This window comes from Notamacropus eugenii, chromosome 1 (assembly GCF_028372415.1).
Source record: "Notamacropus eugenii isolate mMacEug1 chromosome 1, mMacEug1.pri_v2, whole genome shotgun sequence".
NCBI classification, from domain to species: domain Eukaryota; kingdom Metazoa; phylum Chordata; class Mammalia; order Diprotodontia; family Macropodidae; genus Notamacropus; species Notamacropus eugenii.
The window spans coordinates 480,237,436-480,261,567 of NC_092872.1; the positions used below are offsets into that span (position 1 = coordinate 480,237,436).

The following is a 24,132-nucleotide window of genomic DNA, read 5'->3' on the forward strand; positions in this document are numbered from 1 at the left end:
CTTGAGCGGTTTAAAGGGCGGCAGCTAATTCCTGTCCTTTCCTAGGGCCACTGGAATTAGCTGTGGGGGCAAGGACTCTGGTTGACCAGGGGCCACCCCCTCTTCTCCAAATCGCAGCACACTGCAGAGGAAAGTCGGGTTAGGGTCTGGGGGGTGGGGTAGAGTCATCCGGGGTGGGGATCCGGATTTAGCACTACGGAAGCCTGAGAGAAGTTTCAGAGGCACAGCACCAAAGGGGACTGACAGGGCAGGACAAGGTGAAGCGAACCGCTGTTCCACCCACCTCCTCCCCACCGCTACTCCAACTCCAACCCAGACTGGAAGCTACTACCCAGAACTCAGCTAACTGATCTGTTCCCAGAAAACAAAACGAAACCAAACCAGGGTAAAAGAAGCCCCACCAGCGCGTCCGTTTGAGCCTCATGGAGGGCCTGAGCTCAACGCAGCTACGGAAGGTGGGGGCAACATTGGAGTGGTCGCTGTTAAGGGGAGATGGGAATCCACAAGGCGTGGGGTGGGTAGGGGGGAGTGGTCCCCTTGATTAGGGTAAATTTCCCTAGGAACTTCAGAGCTAATACTCAGCCTTTCGCTTCCCCGCCCTCCCACCGCCACTGGAACTCAGCTTGAGCCCTAAGACCCCCGCGCCCCTACACAGCTCCGAGTTTGCCAGGGACCTTGGACAGGGTTCCGGAAGATTGGGATGCGGGTGCGGAAGAGGGAGAAGGTGGGACTGCGGCCCAGGACTCCCCCCGCTTTGATTGGAAGGGCCAGGATAAAGAAAATAAAAAGCAAAAAATTAAACTTATGCAAAGCATTAAGCTGTTGCCATTAGGGAGAGAGAGGACTCGGAGGAGTTCTGGGCCCCTGTCTAAGAAGGGTGAGTGGAGCCAGAGATGGGATGGGGTGCTCCTGGGCAAAAGCCTTGGAGACGGGCCTTAAAGATCACATAGACTAACCCTCTCATTTTACAAATGAGGAAAAATGTTCACAGAGCCTAAGCCATTCAGCCAAGGTCACACGGCTATTCAACGACAGGGCTGAAATTTGAATTTAGCTCTCTTGATTCCAAATTCGGTGCGCCACCATTCAATCATTGGGCTAGATGGCAGTGGATAGAATGCAGTGCCTGGAGTCAGGAAGTCTCATCTTGCTGAGTACAAATCTGGTCTCAGGCACTTACTAGCAGAGTGACTCTGGGTAAATCACTTAATCCTGTTTGCCTCTGTTACATCTGCAAAATGGGCTGGAGAAGGAAATGGCAGACCACTGAACAAATACCCAGTCAGCAGCAGCAGCAGCAGCAGCAGCAGCAGCAGCGGCGGCATAGCACCACCACCGATAAGCATTCATTAAGCACCCCTCTTGGAGGCAGAGTGGTAGAGGAGGAAGTCTTGGAATGCAAGTGAGATGAGACCTGAAATCAAATCCTGCCTAAGTTTACTAGCTGTGTGACGGCGGACAAGTTATTTACCCTCTTTAAGCCTCAGTGTCTTCATCTGTAAGATGCAGCCAATAATACTTTTTGTACCTTCCTCACATAGTTGTTTTGCGGATCTATGAGATAATACATTTGTTAAGCCCTAAAATGCTATGCAAATGTAAGTTATTACTGTTATTGATATGTGCCTAAATTTTGCCGGGCACTAGGAATATAAAAATGAATATCATATGATCTCTTCCCTTAAGGAGCCTAAGTCTAGTTAGGGAAGAAAATAAGCATTTTTAAAGCACCTACTATGCACTAGACACTTTATAAATAGGATCTCATTTGATCCTCACAACCACCCTGTGAAGTAAGTGCTATTATCATCCTCATTTTGCAGGTGAGGAAACTGAGGCAGACAGTGGTGAAGTGATTCACCCACAACCACACAACTATTAAGTGTCTTGAAATCAGATTTGAACATCAGGTCTTCTTGACTCCAGGACCAGTGCTCTGTGCCTAGATATAATAACAGTATATGGTATATAGCATAGGGGAAAGAACACTTGGCTCTTGAGTTTGGAGTCAGAAGCATGAGTCAGAGGTCAGAAGTCAGAGTATGTCTGACAATTGGTCATTTGACCTCTATGTGCCTGAGTTTTCTTACTGGTAAAGGGGGATGAGAATGCTCATAGAGAATGCCCCACAGAGTTGTCATTAGAAAGCTGTAGTGTGATAGAAATATGAGTTATTGCGTCTTTGTATGAATGTAATGAAATCTGATAAATATAAATATAATAATGTAATGAATCTCAGGTGTCGAGTGGGGGGGGAAGAGTGAAGAAAGACTCTGTTCTGAAGAGGCTCCACCTCTCGCATAGTTCCAGGAGGATGGATTTCTGGTCCTGGAAGGGATATTTTCCCCCAAGGAGTGTGACATCATGAGGGAGCAAATCCAGAAGATCATAGCAGAAATGGAAGTCCCATCTCACAGTCGAATTGAATTCTCTACTCAAGAAGAGGAACAACTCCGAGCCCAGGTAGGTGAGCACTAGAATCCTGGCTTCCTGACTCTCACCACTGCACCACACTGCCCTCTCCTGGTTTTTAATGTACATAGATCTCAGCATCTCCCATTGCCAAATGAGAGCATTTTATATTAAAACCATAGAATTTTTAGATACTGTCATTTTGTAGTAGATAGAGAATCAGTTGGCCTTGGAGTCAAAAAAGACCTGCTTCTAGTTCTGCCTCTGACAAATATATACAGGCTGTGTGGTCCTGGGCCAGTGACTTATTAACCTGTAGGTGCCCCAGTAAACTCTAAGCCTTTAAGTGGCTGAACGGGAATTGTTCTCCATCAGTGAAGGGGGCTGCCTTACTGGGATTTCCCTTCCAGGATGCAATCCAGTCCAAAACAAAAGTTCTTCAATGGGTTTTTGTATGACTCAAATCCCATTTTATACTTCTCTTTACACCTAACAGCACTTATCCCACTCAATCAAAAGCATTTATGGAGCACCTGCTATATGCCAGGCAGTGTGTTAGGCAAAAATACAAAGAAACAAACAAACCAGTCTATTCTCTCAAGGAGCTCTGTGTAATAGGATATGTTATATACAAAGGACAATGTACAAGTAAGATAAGTTATATTGGAGATAATAGAGGAAAGGCATTAGCATTAAGGGGGACTGGGACAGGCTTCTTGCAGAAGATAGGATTTTAGCTAGTAAAATGTTCTAGAGGTAGAGAGAGAAGAGAGCCTAGGACAGAGCCTGGGGTGGGGGGCCCCTGGTTAATGGGCATGGCATGGATCCAGCAAAGGAAACTGAGAGAGATTAATCATATAGGTAGGAGGAGAACCAGGAGAGAGCTGGGTCATAAAAACCTAGAGAGAAAAAGAGAAGTGTCAAAGGCTGTAGAGAGGTCAAGAAGGATGAGGACTGAGAGAAGGGCCATTAGATTTGACAGTTTAAAGGTCATTGGTGATTTTGGAGACAGTAGCTTCAGTTGAACAGCAAAGCTGGAAGCCAGACTGCAGAGAGTTAAGAAAGGAAATAGAGCCACCTATTGTAAATGGCCTTCTCCAGGAGTTTAGCCATGAAAGGCAGGACTTGTATGGAATAATACTAGTGGGAATTAAAGTAACAGTTTTTTAAGAATAAGGGAGACATGGACACGTTTGTATATGGTTCTTAGAGAAAAAGATTAGAGTCTAATCTTATTGTTTTTCTCAAAATTTACTATTCCCATTTATTTAGAAAACTTTTTACATTACATCTTTGTTGCAGTACTTTGTCTAATCATTTCCCCCTTAAGAGGATGTTATCCCCATATTATAATTTGACCATAAATACTGGTTACAGTTGTAAGATGTTCATACTTTGATCCTATTATAGTAACTCAGAAATGTTCCAGTATTAATCTGTTATTTAATAGATTTAGTATTGTATTTACAAAACTTCTTGATAGCAGATATTTTCTATATGTATAGGAAAGGAAAAAGAGGGACATAGTTATAACAATGCCATACACCATAACAGGGGCATAGTTCTCTTTGGTTCTAGGCATGAGTCATAGCTGACAGCCAGTCATGGAGTCACAGGGTATCAAAAGCCAAGTTCAGGATTAACCAGGTAGGAAACTTCCTTTTCAGCAAGGAAATAGCACAATGGGGAAATAGAGTCATGAGGATCCTACCTTAGGCCATGCCAAAGTCTTCCCCAAAACCTTTCCCAGGCACAGACAACCACCTTTAGCAGTTCCCTGACTGCAACGCATGACATTTTCTGCTGTTGGCTTCATGACAATTCAGACAACTATCCAAGCTCAAAACAATAGTAAATTACAGTCCCAGGGATTTTTACCTTAAATTGCAAAATTTCACTAATCATAACTTAGGACTTAAACACCTTTTCTGATGTTTCACCAACAGTTAAGATTTCATTTATCCTCTACTTATAAATTTAAATTATCCATATTCTGGGGCTTCAGACATATAGCAAATCTCTAACAGTTTCTTCATCATAAATATGTTGAAACTACATCTTTAAATCACCCTATACACTTTCATAATAACCGACAATTTCCAAATGAAAATTTGCTATTATAGTAAAATTATTGTTATCTGCCTTATAACAAAATATACCTCACTGAATATTTAACAGTTTTAAAATATCCATTTTTTATCACATACTTTTAAAAACCCAATTTATGTGTAACAGTATCCAGATTTAAAAAATTGTTTTGTCTAACAGCATTTCTGTTACAATGGTCTCTAAAATTTTACAATATAAGAGAATTTAGGGATACAACATAAACAATATTATATATCTTATAAAACCTGAAACAAAACTTCAGATGACATCAATTGCATTTCCAAATTATCACATATAAAAATCATTGATCTTAGTGCCATTAGCATTTTAAAACCACTTTAGAGTCATCAGGTGTGGGACAATTACATTCAATTCAATAAATAATAATGTAGTGCTTAGTATATGCCATTCATTATGTTAAGCACTTTACAATCATTATATTATTTTGGTCTCACAACAACCCTGGGAGGTGGGTACCATTATTATTTTTCTCTTTACAGATCAGGAAACTAGGGCAAACAGAGACAGTATAACTTGCTTAAAATTATACAGTTGATACATTTCTGTAACCAGAACCTGATGCAAGTTTCCCTACATTTTTCAGCATTTTTTTTCAGCACCTTTATTTGGAAATCTGATCTGAGATGAGAGGGGTTAACAGAATAAGAGGGAGAAAAATCACAAGCATGGTCAAAGAAGAATTAACAAGAGGTTGCTATAAAGTGCAAAGTGTTTACTTATTTTTTTCCTTTCTTCACTCTAGGATTAGTTCCAAACTAGCTGCCTTCTTTCATTGCCCTAGAACAATGAAACTATTCATCTTCAGGGGAAGTGCGTCTATTTTTTAAAATTAATTAATTTTTAGTTTTCACTATTCATTTTCACAAGATTTCAAGTTTCAAATTTTTTCCCCGTCCCTACTCCAAGACGGCATGCAATTTGATACAGGCTCTACGTATACATTCATATTAAACACATTTTCACATTAGTCATTTTGTAAAGAAGAATTAGAACCAATGGGACAAACCATAAGAAAGAAGAAACAAACAAACCAAAGAGAGAGTGAGCAAATAGTATGCTTTGGTCTGCATTTAGACTCTATCTACTTTTAACTTTTATAAAATTTAGTCCTTATTTTTCCTTAAAACAAATTCTACAGAGTGGTACCCCAAAACTTTCAGAAGAGAGTGAGTTCCTGAAATTATCCAGGAGTTCTTCCTCGTAATCTTAAAATGATTAATCTCCAGACTTCCAAAATCTACCAAGATGTTTTCAGCAGTTCTGCAAGTATGATTATCTGACCCTATTTCTTATTAGCTAATTTCCCTCAGAAAGCTTAAAGTAGGAATTAGCCTTGCTTACTGGGACAATTCAAGTAGGAAAGTTTATCAGTCTCTCCCAGTGTTCTAAACTCCTTGGCTATAGCCCTTATTAGTTTTCTGGCCGACTGCATTTTAAATCTTTCAAGGTAACAGAATCTGCAAACACAGATATGACACAGATATTTTACATTTTACAAAGACATAAACACAGACAAAAACAAGACAAATACAAACAGACACAAACAGTTTTAACAAAACACATAGTGTGTGCAGTTTAAGAAAGGAAATCCTTACCGGAATAATCCAAGATGAATTGGGTCATCAAAGGCCCTGGAGTTTTTCTCACAAAGAATGGTGAGCTTGACCAAGGCAGGAGCTTGGTTTTTGGAGCAAGAAGGACACAGGACTTGCCAGATGAGGGGGGAGTTGGATTCCAAAGAAATAAATCTCCAGTAGCACCTAGTCCATTCCCACTGGAAGAAGAGAGTCTGATGGCCTGGTTCTGTGTCCAATCCCACTCTTTACATGAATTAATGTCAACTGAACTGAACTGGCCTCTAACCTGTGAATGGCCAGAACTGAACAGAGAAGGCTAGAGAAAGGAGAATCAGGAATAAAACAGAAGTTCAATTTAAAAATGAGGGAAATAGCATGCAAGCTAAGTCCTTCCTAAGAACCAGGGCTCACCTGCTTTGGCAAAGGTAGTGTTTTTAAGTGTGAAAACCACAAATGACTGGCCCACTACATAGGCATTCTTGGGTTTTGAGTACAGTCTTCAAGTCATTAGGGTTGTTGAGCCTTGTCGTTCCTCACCAGGGCACAGAACCAGGGTTAGCATGGCTGGGAACAGCAGTGGGGCGCTTGGTTTAGTTCACTTGGCAGTTCCAACTACAGGGATTGTTGTTATATCAAGTTCAGGGTACAGCTTGCTTACTGTGCATTAGGGTGTCTCCGAATTCTCCTAATGGTATTTTGACGCTGTCTACTCCCAAACTATGTTCTCATACATGAAGGCTTTAATTTACACATGGATGTTCCCTTAACCTCCCTAGTTTCCCAGTTCATCAGCTTCCTAAACTCTCATGACCTACATCTTCACTCACTTCATCCATACACAGGAATGGCCGTACTTTTAATCTCCAATTACTCTTCCCTGTCTAAGAACTACAGCCCACCTCCTTATCCTCCCACCTGGCATATTGCGCTGGTTTGGTTTCCCTGCTCCTTTCTTCTCTAATTCATTTTCCTAAATTATCTTCCTAAAGCACAGGTGTGGTCGTGCCTTTCTTCTGCTCAGGAATCTTCAGTGGTTTCCTATTGCTTTTAGGATAAACTACAAACTCCTGTATGGCCTGGCATGTCAGGTCCTCCATGATCTTGCTCTGGCCTACCTTTTTAGATTTGTTTTATATTATTTCCTGCAAAGCACTCTGTGTTCCAAACAAACTGGGCTAATTGCAGTTTCCCCATATATCATCTCACATCTCCTACCTCCATGGCTTTGCACAAGCTGCACCCCACTTGTGGAATACCCTCCCTTCTCACATCTTCCTCTTGCAATCTCTAATTTCCTTTAACAAATAGCTCTTGTGTGTTCTCCTACACGAGGCCTTTCCTGATTCTCCTAATGGTGAACACCCCTTCTATGAATTTACTATCTACAAACACATATATGTGTCATTAGGAGGCTGTTATCTCTGTGAGGGCAAAAACTGTCTCATTTTTGTCTTATTGAATTGAATCACTTGATCTACTCTCATATCACAACCTCTTATCTGTCCATATTTATTTCTGCCGTGCTCTTCCTAAGTCTGTTTTTCATCCTCAGATGGACCTCAATTCCTCTAATCTTTTGAGCTTCCCCCGTCCATGACCCTCACTCTGGCCTCATTTTCATCCCTTCATCACGAGGTCCCTTTAGAGGCAGCTAAATGGCACAATGAATAAAGTATTTTTGTTTAGTCTTTTCAGTTATGTCTGATTCTTCATGACCCCATTGGGGATTTTCGAGGTAAAGATACCAGAGTGCTTTGCCATTTCCTTCTCCAGCTTATTTTACAGAGGAGGAAACTGAGGCAAACAGGGCTAAATGACTTGCCCAAGCTCACACAGCTTAGTAAGTGTCTGAGGTCAGATTTGAACTTCTTGACTTCAGGCTCATTAATCCATCTATACAGTGCCACCTAGCTACCCCTTGGAGTCAGGAAGACCTGAGTTCAAATGCAGCTTTAGACAATTACTAGCTTTGTGATCCTGAGCAAATCACTTAACTTCTTTATGTCTCCGTTTTCCCAACTATAAAACAGGGATAGTAACTACCTTGCTGGGTTGTTATGAAGACCAAAGGAGATAATATATGTAAAGCACTTTGTATGGTGCCGGGTGCACAGTAGATGCTGAATAAATGCTCGTTCCTTTCCCCTTCTCCCTTTATCCAATCAGCTCCACTGTCCTCTACCCCAGAGCACCTTGCCCTCTGATCCCATTGCCAGTCATGCCTTGCCAAACTCCCCATCTGACTTCTGCACTCCAGGGTTGTTCATTGCTCCTATCTCCCACACTTAGAATTTTTCCCTCCTCACCTCTTCCCCTTAACTTTTTTCCAGGATCAGCTCAAGTGCCACTTCCTCCAGAAAGGCCTTCTGGATTCTTCCAGTTTTCTTTCTATCCTCAAATTACCTTTGTTACTGGATAATTCAATAAGTTTTTATTTATCATATACATATATACACACATATACATGTACATACATATACATATAGGGATATACTTTTGAGAACAGGGACTGTCTTGTTTGTTTTTTGTCCTATCTCTAGTGCCTTGTACAAAGCAGGAGTTTAATAAATGATACAATAGCTATCATCTCATTTGATCTTCCTAACAACCTTGGGAGACAGGTACTCCTTATCCTACAGATGAAGAAATTGAGACAGAGGTTAAGTGACTTGCCCAGGGTAGGGGACACAGGGATGGGGGGAGGGGAGAAGACAGGGAAGAAAAGGGCATCTGTAACCCTTTAACTATCTGAGGCAGAACTTGAACTCATTTTCCTGACTCCAGATCCAGTGTGCTATCCACTCAGCCACCTAGTGGCCTCTAGTTTAAGTAGGTTAAATGAGAGAGGAAACATCTTGTAGTGGAAAATACATAAGACCTGGAATCAGAGTAGGATCACCAGATTTTAAATCCTGGCTCCCCTATTTACTATCTGTATGACCCTTAGCAAGTCCCTTCACCTGCCTATGGATAATCTGTGAAATGCAGAGAGGTTCTAGATCAGGAGTTCCTAATCTTTGTGTCCTGGACCTCTCCAGCAGTCTGATCAAACCTATGACCCCTCCCCAGAATAATGTCATTAAATGCATAAAATACAAAAGATAGGATTGCAAAGGAAACTGATGGTATTGAAATAAGATGTAATTTTTTTCCCATCCAAGTTCACAGACTTCTTTGTAATTTATCCCAGGTTAAAATCCCTAGTCTAGCAGATTAATGCTTATCCCTTTCAGCTCTAAATCCTCTAAGTGATGATAAAGAAATGTGGTCTAGGAGCTACAGATAAAGATTTTCAGAGTCAGGAGCTCATGAGTGCCTGGGGGCTTAGTTCTTGCCCTCACTCCCTCCACATCCTGCTAAGTCCCTTTTTCCTGGGACAAAGATGATTGAAAATACTTTCAGTTTTAGGGACAAAAAAGAAATCTTCCAACACTGTTAGTCACTCCTGTTTCCAGAGTTACTCACCCTTGCCCCTCCCAACACTTTAGTCAGTAATCAACTGCTGTTCCTAGTCTATTTATCAGAAAGAACAGAAGAATCCTCCCACTGCTCAGTGACCCCTTCTTAAGATTCTGGCTTTCAGAATTCCTGTAAGCTTTGGGTCCTCACTCAGAATCATGATGCCTGGGCTTGATCTACTTGTGGAGAAGATACTATATTTGGTCTCCTCCTACCTTACAATCTAGTCCAGAGATTCAGTGACTAAAGCATGCAATCTTCTGGAAAGAGCTGGGATCAGGATCTAGATCAGACTTCAACTGATGTCCCTAGCATGGTAAGTGTCTAGCTCTATGCTATCCCTTCAGAGTGAAGGATCAAAGTGCCACTGACTTTGGGGCAGAGCTGACTTTAAGCCCCCATGATCTCTGACCCCACTAGCAGAACCGAAGAATTATATTTCAATCCTGGCTGTGCTCTAACTTGATGTATGTCTTTGGACAAGTCCCAGACTCTTAAAAGTAAGGAAATCTCTAAGGTGCCCTCACTTTTGGAGCATTACCAACACACTAATGATTTGTTTCCCTCACTTCCCCACACCTTGCACAGGGCAATACCAACTATTTTTTGACCAGTGGAGACAAGATCAGGTTCTTCTTTGAGAAAGGAGTATTTGACAAAGAAGGTAAGAAGTTGGTAGGGGCAAGGTCTAGGTGATGCTTAAAGGGCTGGGGGTGGGGGGGGAAGCAAGACAATTGAGTTCTTATATCTTCTCTATCAACTGAGAAATGGACTTTCAATTTTCCCTAGCTCTTATCATCTCTTTTATTTCCTAGGCAATTTTCTATTCCCACCAGAGAAGTCTATCAATAAAATTGGCCATGGTAAGGATGGTCTTGGATGGTCAGAGAGGGAGGGCAGGGGGCCCTGATGGCTTTATGGGTACTCATACATTGTTCTTCCCTAGCCCTGATCTGCCCCTTCATAGCAGGGGAGCTTGGTCTTTCCCTGGGGGTTTCACCCTCTCTCTGCCTCCCCCTTTCTATAGTTTTCTAGTTACTTCTTGAATAATAAGTATCAATAGCAGCCTGTGTCCATTTTCATCTGTCCCTGTGATAATTTCAACACTGAAGAAATTGCAGCCCTTTCTCAGTAGTGCTAGGAGTGAGTGTGCACTATGGATCAGGGAGAGGTGTCTGGAGACTCCTGCTCTCCTTCCTTCGCAAACCCCTGGGTAGTCCTGGCTTTGTCCTTCCCATTCCACACCTCTGGGGTTCCATATCTCAGCTTGGCTATTTTCTGCCTCCAGCTTTCCTTGGAGAGGGGGAAGTGATGGATTAGGAGAGTGGCTCAGATTCTGTCACTACTAAGTCACTCTCCCTTCTCCTCTTCCTACAGCTCTGCATGCCCTTGACCCCATCTTTAAGAGTGTTACCCACTCACCTCAGGTGCAGGTAAATGAGGATAAGCTCCGTCAGAATTCTCCCCAGGGTGTCTTGGAGCCCCTCCCCAATAGTCTGACCAGAGAACAGACCCCAGTTATCCTTCCTGGCCTTTTCAGGCCTATCCCAAAGTCCAGATAGCCTGGGCCTGATTATAGGAGCAGAAAAGTGGAGAGGATTGCCTATGCCCCAGCATCTTCATACTTTAAAAAGTGTATTATTTCCATGCTGTTAAGAAAGAAACAATGGACCCTAGGATCCCCCTTCTCTTCCTTTCTCTCTTTGCCAATGGGAAAGGGAGCAGTTTTAAACCCAGGCTAGGAGGGTGGGTAAGCAACAACGCAGGGACAACTCTATGAAGGTCTCCCAGATATGGGGTTAGTGACATTCTGTGGTAATGCCATCTTGGGTCTACGTCAGTGAACTCTACTGTTTCTTAGGAGTTGGCCAAGAGTCTGGGGCTTGAGGCACCCGTGGTAGTTCAAAGCATGTACATCTTCAAGGTAAGCTGCCTATTTGGGTACTAGTTCACTTTTGGACCTTGGGAAAGTCTCCCTGGGATTCAGTTTGTCAAACTGCAACATGCAAAAGATTGTGAGGATTACAGGATAATATAGCTACCAAAGCTTTGTTGAAGCAGCACACATACACACAGGATTGTAACCAATAACACCACTTAGTCTAATTTCAGATTTTATAAGGAAGATGATATTCTCAACATCCTGGGAGAAATTTTTTTCTAAAATTTTAAATTAAGAAAAATATTTTTACCAAGAATGAAATGACCTGCTCATCCAGCCATTCTGAAGAGCAGTTTGGAACTATGCCCAAAGGGCTACAAAAATGTGCATACCCTTTGAACCCAGCAATATCGCTAGTAGGACTGTATTCCCAAGAGATCATAAAAATGGGAAAGGGTCCCACATGTACAAAAATATTTATAGCAGCACTCTTTGTAGTTGCCAAAAACTGGAAATCAAGGGGATGCCCATCAATTGGGGAATGGCTGAATAAATTATGGTATATGAATGTAATGGAATACTATTGTGCCATAAGAAATTATGAACAAGAAGACTTCAGAGAGGCCTGGAAGGACTTATATGACCTGATGCTGAGTGAAAGGAGTAGAACCAGGAGAACTTTGTGCACAGCAATGACCACAGTGTGCAAGAGTTTTTTTCTGGTAGACCTGGAACTTTGTAATAACACAAGAACTTAAAAAAAAAAATTCCCAATGGTTTTCTAAGGCAAAATGCCTTCCACACTCAGAGAAAGAACTATGGAATTCATTTGCAGAATGTAGCAGATCGTGTGTGTGTGTGTGTGTGTGTGTGTGTGTGTGTGTGAGTGTGTGTGTTATGTTTTGATTTGTTATATGATTTCTTCCATTTATTTTTGTTCGTCTACACAGCATGACTATAGTGAAAACGTATTCAATAGGAAAGTATGTGTAGATCCTACATAGAATTGTATGCCGTCTTGGGGAGGGAGGAGGGTGGTGGGGAGTAGATGTTGGGGGAGTAAAATTCTAAGTTTTATGGTAGTGATTGTAGAACATTAAAGAATGAAATGACCTTGGAAAATTCAAGATTTTCTTACTCCTCAATCTCTCCTCCCCCTTACCTTCAATTTCCCTCCATTCCCCTTTTTCATCAGTCCTCCTCTCTCTTTCAGCAACCACACTTTGGTGGGGAAGGTGAGTTATGCACAGGTCCTAGCATGGTGCAAACAGTGCATACATGTTTGGGGATAAGATTCTGAGGGGTGAGGAAATGAGTTCCCTGGTTCTTTGTGGATAGGGGAATATGGAACTATTTATGAACCAGGCAAAGATAACCATGGAATGGGGAAGGTTATTCCTGATGGGGAAAGCTTTAGGTTGGTAAAGGGGATAGGAAATGGATATTGGCTAAATGGAAAGGGATAATTCAGCTTTGGGATCAAAAATGGGTGAGGGAGGGGACCAGGGGATAGGTGGCCTAACCCATAGGTTGGTGGCTTGTAGTCACCCCACACCAGGATGCCACCTTTCTGCACACTAAGCCACTGGGGCGAGTACTGGGTGTTTGGATTGCCTTGGAGGATGCTACCTTGGAGAATGGCTGCCTCTGGTTCATCCCTGGCTCCCACACTGGTAAGGAAAGCCCTTTTGGAACATCATCCTTTCCGTCTTTCTGGGTCTGGTCAGAGGGAAATACATTCATAGAGGCATCTGAGGCTCCTCATCTGTCTGTTCTTCCTTGTGAACAATGCAGGTGGCATTTCCCGGAGGATGGTACGGGTGCAGGCTAACTCTGGGGGTGGCACCAAGTTCATAGGCACTGAACCGGTTTATGAGGATAATCGGTTCATCCCTACACCCATCCAGAAAGGTAAAGGTTATTACATGTCAGGCAGGAACCTAGGTTTTGAATGATTATGTTAAGTAAGTGGGTCCAACCACCCCAAGGTTATGTCTCTGTGGGGAGTTTTGGGGAAACTATGGTTGTCCTCTTTTACCTTTCCTGCCCAAGGGGTGTGGCTGCCAGAACTGTTGAGACTTAAGCTGTCCCTGTCATTTGTTGTTTTTACCTTTGAGAGGTGCTCAGGTGATGGACTGGGGGTACATCCAGATAGGGAGACATAAATACTGGAATGGGACACATTCAGGTAGAGAAATGTGACCCTTTCATCTCTCTTGCCAGGAGGTCTCATCCTGATACATGGAGAGGTCGTTCATAAGAGTGAGCTGAACTGCTCTGCATGTTCTCGCCATGTATACACCTTCCACATCATGGAATCCAAGGGCACTCATTGGAGCCAGGATAACTGGTAAGCCAACGTGCCCCAGGAGTGTTGGGCAGGCAGGCTCTTTTCCCAGGGGCTAGCCACATACAACTCTTGCTTTCCCCAAACATTTCAGAGACTCTCAAGGCTACAAAACTGCTGAAAATTTCAGCAGATTGCTCACTTCTCTCTTCCCTTCTCTCCCTTCAGGCTTCAGCCAACACCAGAGTTGCCTTTCCCACTACTGTACACCTAATTACCAAGATGGACCTTCCGGATGAAGCTTTGGGCCTACCTTTTAGATGTACCCAAGCAGCTTCCTATGCTTCCCCAGAAATAGGAGTGAAGTCTGTTATACCATCACTTGGACTTTCTAATGAAGGCCTGATATTTCCTGTCCTCTGAGGAACATGTCTCTTGTTCTTGTCCTGGACAACTGAATACCTAGTACCTTTGCCTCTCTTCTTAGTGTCAACTCTTGAATAACCCTCAGATTCACCTTGTAAAGAGTAAGAAAGCAGCCTGGTGTGTGGAGGTGGGGGGGGGAGGCAGAAGCAGCACAGTGGGCAAAGGGAAGAAAATATACATGAAGGTCTTCCAGAGTGATGGTCATTGAATAAAAAACTGATAAATGCACAGTAGGTACTTTCTGATGTACTTTTATCAAACCAAGCAGCTTTGATTATAAGAGAACAAAAACCTGTCACACAAGTTCTACCTAGCTTGTGCTGGAATAAGTGTTTTAAGGGAATTGTATCATTAAGCTTGATGAAGTAGAAAGAACTCTCAATTGAGACAGCAGACTGGGATTCTAGTCCTGCTTGGTCACTAATTCATTGCAATGTTAGAAAAGTCATCCCCTCTCTGGACTTCAGTATTATCATCTATAAAATGAGAACATTCTTGAGCTACAAGGGAATGTCCACGTTTATGATTAGGAATTTATAATTGGGTATTGAGCACTTAGATGATTTCTAGTCACACACTGTAAGCCACTAGCCAAACTGACAATACAAAATAGAACAAACATTAAGAAGTGGGTCTTTAGCTTAGCTTCTTGGCTACATATAGTTGAAGACTTCTTTCTGTCTTGCTTTTCTTCTGCTCTAACAGCTTCTCCTTTTAGGCAAAACAAAATACAGTTATCTTTCTATGCAGCTTGCAGAAAAGATCTTTATTCAGACCAGGATTCACAACATAGCCAGAAAAGAAACTGGTCCTCTTTAAAGGCAGGGAAAAGTAGGCTTTGAAGTAGCTCTCTTGGTCCTAGTATGAATTCTTAGGGGAGGACCCTCTACCACCCCATAGTTCTTGTCCTGAGAAACTTGGTCCCTTCTGTGCTAGGATCCTTCCTGTTTGAATTAAGATAAATTCAAAGATACTGTATTTTGCTGGAGCTGGAACAGGAGGAAAGCTATAAGTCTCTAAGTCTCATATATACTCTCAGCTTGCCCTATCCCCTCCTATTGACATCTCTGGTAGTCAGGTATGAAGGGAGAGAAGCTCTACAAGGGATGCCGGAGTGGTAAGTAAAGAAAAATTATAAGTGATGGTTAGATTCCCATTTTTAACCAGTATTTATTAAGTAATGATTTGTGGCGAAGTTTTTCTTGTCAGCAAAATGTTTACTATAAAAAGATCATGTTTCTTAAATTCTATAATCTTGAAAAAGCTGTTTCCTTTTCCCTGACTTTTTTTCCTCCCTCCCTCATGGTCCCCTATCCTTTGAGTTGCTAAAGAGGTTGCAGTAGGCTCTGTATGGATGTTATTTATTTTACTGTTCAGGGTTCCCAATGTTTATGATTCACAATGATCATTTAGGTCAGGAAGCACAGCTCTAGAACACTGGTGTCAAAAATCAAATAGAAACAAGGACCACTAAACTGTACATAAGGATCCCTGTGGGTTGCATATTGACTTAGAAAATCATGCTTTAACATCATCTATGTTTTATTGCATTTTTATTTATTTTGTTAAATATTTCCCAATTATATTTTCATCTGGTTCAGGCGGTACTCAGGAGTATTTTGGGTTGCATGCAGCCCTGTGATTTGGATCTCTGATATAGAGTACTCCCCGATTTCTCACATTCTCCACAATTGACCCTCAATATCTATTCTAGTATCTTCTCTTAGTTCCTCTGTTACCCACTTCCACCCCTAGGGGCTCCTAATTTCCAAGTAACCACCTATACTAATCCAGTTCTGACATGGCACACTATGGCCCACTTAGAAAAAATAAATGGCATTAGCTCCACTATTTCCTCATTCACTCTTTTGCACTCTTCTCCCCCTTTACCCAGTTAAAACATTCTCATAAATGTTACAAAAAGCTTCTCCTTTCACTCTCTTCTACAAAATCAAGCCTAGTAAACAAAATCCAGTTTTCACAATTCTCTAAATTATTAGATATAAATTAATTATTCACCATGAGAAGCTATTTTTCAAGGCTGGATTTTGATTTCTCAAAACACATCTTCCGCTGTCTAAATGGGCTCTATCACCGTGAAGAATGTGCTTCCACATAACTGAGAAAAATGAAATAAAAATTAAGTGTTAAAAAAATGCACTTCCACTGGAAACCCTCACTGGTATGTCCTTCCAATTCCTTCATCTGAAATGTTACCTTATTTTCAAATCAACAGAGCTAAAATGCAAGGGCAGCTTTGATTTTATTTTAAATCTCAATTTACTGCAAAAGTGAATCAGCTTTTCACTACCTGACCTATCATACCCAAATGGCTAAATGCTGACTATGGGCCATATGTCTCTCTTTAACTTACTTCCTCCTGTGATCCTTGCATGAAGGCTAAGCCATCAGCAGAATCTGGAGGTAGAGAGGTAAGATAAGATTATCTATTTGAGTAGTGTAGGCTTCCAGGAGGGAGACTATGCTGAGAGACCCCAAAATCCAAGCATAGCTGGAGTTAAGGTCTACCCTACTATCAAAGATTAAGATCAAAGCCACAGAAATGATTTGAGCAAATATGGAAGTCATTGTCCCTTCAAAAGTCTTCAGAGTTCCTGGCCAATGGATCTCCCCCACTGTACTGCCAAAAATGGCAGCAATGGTGTCACCTACTCCCACAGCCAGCACTCCTGCATAAGGGACCAGAGCCCCAACTCCTTCCACGCTACCCTTTGGGGCACAAGGTCTTGGGAATAGCCAAACAGGGAGAGACATGCCCAGCAGCAGGTAAATGTGAGTCAGGATGAGGGGGCCACTGTCTCTTTCATCAAGGAAGAGGGAGAGCAGGTTTCTCAGAGTCTGGCCCAGGGGCTTAATTCGGAAGAAGCGAATATACTCAAGGAAGATAAAGACAGCTAGGCAGACCACAGCTGCAACATACAGTAAGAGTCGGTCATATATAAGTCCTGGTATATAAGTAGCCACTACGATGATGTGGAAATACTTCCGGGTAATTGTGGGGGCCTGATGTTTCTTTGACTCAGAAGATAATCTCTTAGCATTTTGGTACATCACAACTAAGCAGGCTGAAGCAGCCAGCAGAGACCAGTAGATCAGGAGGTAGATACGAGTTTCTGACTGGAATAGGAATTGGAAAAGCCAGAGCAAGGGGTTCTCCCGGATTAGGTGGTACAACCAGGGCATGACGACACCAAGGCCCAGCACACCTGTCATTAGATGAAAGAAAAGAGAAGATGTCCAGGTTCCAGAGTCCATGAAGACAAAGAATGTGCTGAAGAAGATACCCATGATAACCATCCCTACTACTACCACCAGGAGAAAGAAGTCTACAGGGTCTCCTCGGCCTTGGATAACATTTAGGGATCGCTTAATGAGCTGGTTGAGGACAAAGCTGATGCCCCCTAGGATAAGCAATGCCTCCCCTGGGGTGAAGCACCGGGGTAGCAGATACAGTAGGATCATGTTGAGGTAGACAAAGATCAGCAGGACCTCGAGGACCTCAATCACCTCTGCCACACTCAACGAGTGTTTCATGATGTAGATGATGACACTCCCAGCCAGACCAGAGATGACACAGGTGTTGGTGGGCACTGGCCTGGTGATGCCCAGTGCCAACACGGACAGGAAAAGCGCCAGTGCCATTCCGGTGGCTGCCACCACAACGCCGAAGCGCTCGAAGTAGACGTTTCCCACACCCTCGCAGCGCCTCTTCATCACCACCCCCAGCAGAGGGATGACCATGGAGGCCGGAAGCAGGCCGCTGTTAGCTGTGGTCCGGAACTGGAAGACCGCAGCCCCCTGCTGGAGCAGCCGGTCCCACTTGTACTGGACGTAGAAGGCCTGCACAGCCAGGGCCACGGCACACCAGGAGTAGCGGTCCCACACCGAGGCATGGATGCTCAGCACCACCGCGAACACAATGGCGGCTTCCCCCAGCGCGGCTCTGCTCGTCATGGCTGCAGCCATTCGACCACCCTCAGCTTGGATGGGCGCTGCCACGTTTCCCTTCCACAGTGGGGGGGGCTCTGGATCATGGATGAAAAGGTCAGAAGAAGCCTGAGGGTTTGCCACAAAGAAAAAAAGGGCGACGGGCTGGCAGCTGCTTGGGGAGAGCGCGCTGCGTCAGACAGCCCCGAGGGAGGGCACGTGTCAGGGACCCCAGTGTCCACAGTAGGCTGGAGACTCACTGTCCCCTCTCCATCCCCTTTCAGGACTCGGGGAGATGATGTAGGGTGCCACCTCGCCGGCAGCAGCCGCGAAGCCGGCACACCTTCCCTTTTCCCACCTCCTTGTCAGAGATCCAGCTCCAGCACTACCTGGCCCTCACCCACTCGGTCTTCTGCCCTCAAACGAGGGCTTTCACCTCCCTGGGAGCCGCCATCTTAAGCCCGGAAGGTCACGTGACAGACGCCTGGCCAGCCTAAACAGCGGAGGCTGGTCCAACCGTTCGACTCCTTCCATTTGACTCTTCGGTCACGCCCCTACGCGATCACGTGAGGCAGGCGGCCCAGCGCGCGGGCTACCGCGCGGTCACGTGGGGGGGACGCGAAGATGGCGGCTGCCGCCGGCGGGCTCTGTGTGAGGTACGGGCCGGGAATTCTTGATGCTGGCTGGAGGGGGAGTGTGGGGAGAGGGAGCAGGGGTGAATGGAGGGCGGGAGGCGGAGAGAGGCCGAATATAGAGGGAGTGGAGGAACCGGCGCCGAGGGCAGCGACGGTGGGGCCAGGTTGGCGGGCGACGAGTCGGTTACTTTCCAACCGGCCCCCGTCCCAGGCACGAGGCCCCCAGCGCGCGGAGGGGCACTAGGAGGCGGGGGAGTGGGGCGGCCGAGGCGCGAGCAGCCCCTCCTCCCTTGGTGTGTGAGCGCGCACGCCAGATCCCTCCTCCCCTTTCCCCGCGCTGGTGCTGCAGTCCCCGGACTCCCGCAGGCTGGGGCTGCCCCTCCCGCGGGGGGCGTGGCCTGCTCCTGGAACCGCCCCCGCCCCTGCCTCCCCCGCTCGGCGCGCTGGGGCAGGCCTGTAGTGGGGAGCCGCCCTCTCCGCGGCCGAGCAGGAGCGGCAGGCGTCGGCAGATTCATTCATTAGTTCTGCAGACTTGTCTGAGACGCTGTTTTGTGCAAGGCCGGGGAGAGGAGATTCATCTTAACTGGCGTTAAGTGCAGAAAGATTGAACCCACGTGTTCCGTGCAAGGCTCCCTTGGCCGGGGGAGGCTCTTCAGCCCTGGGGAAGGGTTTTAAGAGAGGGACATTTATTCAGGAACTCGGCTCAAAGACAGGTAGATGGATCTTTGACCCCATGAGTGTGGCTGATTCCTCCATAGAAGGCGCTGGAATGTTTCTCTTGGTGGTTTTAATTCCTGTAGAACTGAAAGGGGCCGCCAGACTGGAACTGACATTGTACAAAGAAGCGCCTGTCCGGCCAGAGAAGGCTTACTGTGTGACCTTAAGTCATGTAGCCATCCTGAGACTCAGTTTCCTCGTCTGTAGAAGGAGGTAGCGTTTAGGTCACGATCTGTGAACCCTGCTGGACTGCGGTAAGACTGCTATCAGAGTACCGCCCTCACTAAGTTCAGAAAGGTTTGGCTACCAGGGGATGAATTTTTTTTTTCAGCTATTGCAACTCAGAAAACCCATTCATCATGTTGTGCTGGAAAGAGAGGAGGGGTTTGAGATCATAGATCAAGAGCTTGAAGGGGCCTGTCGAAGGTCCAGTCCGTTCATTTTATAGATTAGGTGAAATGATCTGCCCAAGGACATACAGCTAAGAAAGAGTTTAAGGTCTTCCTGAGTAGATCACCATACCCAGGAATCTTTACTGAAGGTGGAAGTTCTCATTCTTACGAGATCATGGATCTTTTGGCCGTTTTGTTGCATCCCTGATATAGATTTTTCCTTCTACAGCTCTTGATTCATATCCTCTTGGGGGTGTCAGTACTTTCTATGTTCAAGGTGCTATGCCAAGCTCTAGAGGTAAAAAAGATGAAAAGAATGGCATAGTTCCTGCCTCTAGAAAGTTTAGTTTAGTAGTAGATAATACATAGTGTATTTAATAAGTGCAAAGGAGAGGTCCATATTGAGTTCTATGAAAAATCTGAGGACGAAATAATCAAGGAAGCTGACTTATACTCAGATAATTGTAATACAAATCAGAATGTGGAAGTGCATAAAAGGGGAAGTTTAGCCATGGAACCTTCTCTTGCACAGCCCTCTGTGCAGGATTTATGTCAGAGACTTTGTGGCAGTTGTCTTACCCTCTTTAGTTTTTTTGTGTGATGTTACAGTAGTCAAGATCAAGATTCCTTCATCCTCTTTGTTGATGTTTCATAACTATTGCAGAGCCTTGGTGTTAAAGTTGTGCTTCAGACACCTCAAAGTTTCCTTGTAGATCAAGGCATGCTATTTTATTAAAAATAGGTAAGAGAGTTACCACTGAACTACCTTGTTTAGTCGTTTGAGTTGTATCCAACTCTTTAGGACACCATGTAGGGTTTTCTTGGCAAAGATACTGGAGTGGCTTGCCATTTCCTTCTCCAGCTCATTTTACAGATGAGGAAACAGGCAAATAGGGTTAAATGACATGCCCAAGGTCACACAGCTAATAAGTGTCTGAGACTGGATTGTTGAGCTCAGGTATTCCTGACTCCAGGTACAGAGCTCTATCTACTCCACCACCTAGTTGCCTAATGAGCTACCTATCAGACTCATATAAGAAACCTAGAAGTAAATACCACTGACTCAATAGAATGTATTTCTAGTCATAGAGTAGCTTGTGGTCTGTATTAGAGTCAGCTCTCCATTCTCCTTGTTCAAGATAAGCCCCCTTTCAGGAAAAATACTGCAACTCCTTCTTAAAATGTCTAGGTTTTTAGACTAAAAGTTGAAAACCCTAGGTTGTATTTCTGGTAGCTTTTGAGTCACTGAGTCCTTTAGATAAATTATTGTACTAATTCTAAAGTTTCTCCCAAGTATAATAAAAAGGCAATTAGTTCACCATTAGAGATTTTCATAACAAGGTCTTATAGGTGAAAAGAATTGAGATGTCAGTTACTTTGAGTTCCTTGAGAGATGTATATATAAATCAAGAAGATACCATTAAACTAGATGACTTCTGAAGTCCCTTCCAGCTCTAAATTTATCCTGTTCAGAAATTTTCTCTTGGGAAAGCAACCCAGAGATTGAGTAGAAATCAGTTAATTGTTGGTGTTTTTCTTATATCCCTTTTATTCTTTAGCTAATGCATTTGCAAAAAGCCAAGCTGTGTGTATATATACTGTAAACAAAAATAGAACTGCTGTTTAAAAGGTTTTTGTTGCTAAGCTTGAATCTCAGTTTATGCCTCTGTCGTTGGACTCATGAGAATCAGTAGACGTCTTTTATTTATTGTCCCTGTGGGATGTCTGTTAAAAAAAAAAAAATTACATCATCAGAGTTGTATATCTGTATCCCAGTTTTGCATCTTAGTTTATAGAACTGAAGAAACTCAGCTCTCAAGCAGACTTACCTAAAGTATTCAGCCGGATGAATGTCTCTAGGGAAGATAATTTTTGTATCCCATAACTTTAGCATCCAAAGTCCTGTGTTTAAATGGCTGACTGTGTCTAGCCTAAGCAAGTCACTTAACCTTTCTGGGTCTCATTTTCCCCATCTGTAAAATAAGGATATAGACTAGATGGCCTCTGAGTCTCTTCCAGCTTTGGGTCCATGTTTCTATGACTTTATGTGTGATATGTCACGTAGAGTGTTTTATTTTGGGCTTAGAAGCTAGGAGATTTGGGGTTTCTTTTGTAAAACACTTATGTAAGGTACACCTATATTTTACTAATAGGATAGACAGTGTGGAGTTGTGGAGTGGATGCTAGAGTTGGGGTCAGGAAGACATGGGATTGAATCCTGTCTCAAACACTTAATAGTTGTATGACCATGGTTAAAGTCATTTGATCTCTCTGAGTCATAGGTTTCTCATTTCTAAAATGGGAGATAATAATTCTTGTGATACCTGCTTCACAAAGTTCTGAGGTACAAATAATTTAATGTATATAAAATGTATTGCAGCCTTAAACTCACTGTATAGATGTCAGCTATTGTTAATATTCTTCTAATTATTTTTGAGCAATGAATTTGGGAGTGCTTCTTGTACAGAAAGCTCAGTGAGGGGAAGAGATAGTAATATCTGATTCTTTGTCTTTCTAAGTATCAGCCCTTAGGAACCAAATACAGACTTTTTAGATATATTTCAGATTTCCTTAATTTGAGAATTCTGAAAATTGGTTTTTAGACTGGAAAGATAAATTTCTATCATTTATATTATATTTCAGTGACCCATGTGGGTACTTCCTTTACCAATATAAATCACAAGCTCTCCACACCTTAGTAGAAGTTTAAGTGAGTTGCTGTTGTCAGAGAATCGTATCACTTTGATGGCCAGCCTCCTGGTGGTGAGCCCCTTTAAATTTAGCTAGGATGGATAATCTTTAGATGACAGTAAGACACATTATTCAACCCATGCATTGATCCAGGAAGCTTTTATAAAAATATTGTTCCCAACCTCTTTTTTTCCCCTCTTCGTATGGCTTCCAGAGAGGCCAGTATTGTAGGACACATTTTAAAATTTAATTCTAGATTGGGTGGCAAAGTGGTATAGTAGAGAGCTGGCCTTAGGAGCTAGAAAGGCCTGGGTTAAAATCCCACCTCTGATACATGCTGGCTTTGTGAACCTGAACAAGACACTTAACCTCTCAGATTTATAGGCAACATTCTTGAGAGACTAAAATTTGTAGCAAAGGTGCTGACCTGCATGACAGGGTCTAGTCTCGTTCCCTAATTCTAAGAAGTTTAAAAGAAAAATCATGTTTCCTGAATGACCAAAGGAGGTATTTCCAAGAGATATAGAACCAGTGACAGGAAGCATGAAATATGGATAGATAATTAGCCTTAGAGTAAGGAACACACAGGTTCTAGTCCATTTCTTGACACATATTAGCTGTACTAACATAGATTGAGCTCTCAATGCCAATTTCTCAGTTATAAGTTATGGACAGATGCTGAGCTATCTTGGTAGAATTTTCTATACTGGGAATTCCCCAAAGAATTGAAATTACACGTCTGAACCAAAAAAAGATAAAACCAACATGATTCCCCTATTACAATTGACTCTGCGGTTATAATGGTTTTTTTAAATTTAAATTTTTTATAATGGATTTACAGTTTGATTAATATTGCTTTCCAGAATTGAATAGAACCCTACACACATTGTTTCCTTTTCCAGTCTTATTTTTCATTGGTTGTTGAATGTTCCTGGAAGGAACCAGATAGAGGTATAAGCCAGGGCCGCATCCTAGTATGGAGCAGTCTCAATTTAAACAAAAAAGGCATCCAAAAACTTAGTCTTATTCTAGCAAGAGCTGAGTATTACTCAGAGCATCAAAACTTGTATATTTTGTTTTATTTGTATTCTGAATGTCACAATTAAAAACTGGTTTCAGTACATTTTGAACTTTTTGTTCAGGTGACCTGCTTTGCCTTCTGTAGTTGAAAATAGCAAAAATTACCTGTTGATTTTATCTCTTTATCCAGGAGCAGTAGAGAACTGTGGACCATTCTGCTTGGAAGATCAGCTCTGAGAGAACTAGTAAGTTAATTAGTAAAGAACTAGTAAGAAACTAGTAAGTTTCTTAAAATATTCACCGGTATCACTCATTCTCTACTTCATTCATATAGACCTGTTAACACTCTGGCTTCCACACTTTCTTAGCTCAAATGATTCTCTATAGAAAGGATAACAGTATTATTTGACTTTTAGTGCAGGGGGGACGGTTTGCTGGGGAAAGTTGAGAAATTTGCTTTCTTTGTATCCTAAAGAATATTCTTAGGGGAAATCAAGTCTTTTTCTAACCCCAGCATACGTTTTCTTTTCTCTTTGTCATTGTGGCCTTTGTACAC

General features: G+C 43.1%; 3 protein-coding genes across 7 annotated transcripts in view; 2 read left to right on the plus strand and 1 right to left on the minus strand.

The window, feature by feature from the left end:
- Positions 1 to 221: 221 nt before the first annotated feature.
- PHYHD1 (phytanoyl-CoA dioxygenase domain containing 1) lies at positions 222 to 14,401 on the plus strand. 4 transcript variants are annotated; one of them, XM_072632645.1, is made up of 11 exons: positions 222 to 455; positions 2,305 to 2,463; positions 10,167 to 10,242; positions 10,394 to 10,441; positions 10,956 to 11,011; positions 11,440 to 11,502; positions 12,674 to 12,695; positions 13,005 to 13,133; positions 13,255 to 13,371; positions 13,684 to 13,810; positions 13,976 to 14,401. In XM_072632645.1, the coding sequence occupies exons 1-11, from the start codon at positions 423 to 425 to the stop codon at positions 14,019 to 14,021; spliced, it is 876 nt and encodes a 291-aa protein (XP_072488746.1). In that variant the 5' UTR covers positions 222 to 422; the 3' UTR covers positions 14,022 to 14,401. The 4 variants fall into 4 exon arrangements, with proteins under 4 accessions (XP_072488746.1, XP_072488745.1, XP_072488748.1 ...); XM_072632644.1 differs by having other exon boundaries at positions 273 to 455; positions 12,656 to 12,695; XM_072632647.1 differs by lacking the exon at positions 222 to 455 and adding an exon at positions 700 to 877.
- Positions 14,402 to 15,709: 1,308 nt separating this feature from the next.
- Positions 15,710 to 18,624, minus strand: DOLK (dolichol kinase). Its single transcript, XM_072632634.1, has one exon. The coding sequence runs from the start codon at positions 18,158 to 18,160 to the stop codon at positions 16,574 to 16,576; it is 1,587 nt and encodes a 528-aa protein (XP_072488735.1). The 5' UTR covers positions 18,161 to 18,624; the 3' UTR covers positions 15,710 to 16,573.
- A 52-nt stretch (positions 18,625 to 18,676) lies between these two features.
- The window catches only part of NUP188 (nucleoporin 188), a 42,481-nt gene continuing 37,025 nt past the window's right edge, over positions 18,677 to 24,132 (plus strand). For both annotated transcript variants that reach the window (XM_072632632.1, XM_072632633.1), the window contains exons 1-2: positions 18,677 to 18,777; positions 23,767 to 23,821. In XM_072632632.1, the coding sequence (XP_072488733.1) occupies positions 18,746 to 18,777; positions 23,767 to 23,821 (87 nt within the window). In that variant the 5' untranslated portion in view covers positions 18,677 to 18,745. The remainder of the gene's footprint in view (positions 18,778 to 23,766; positions 23,822 to 24,132) is intronic.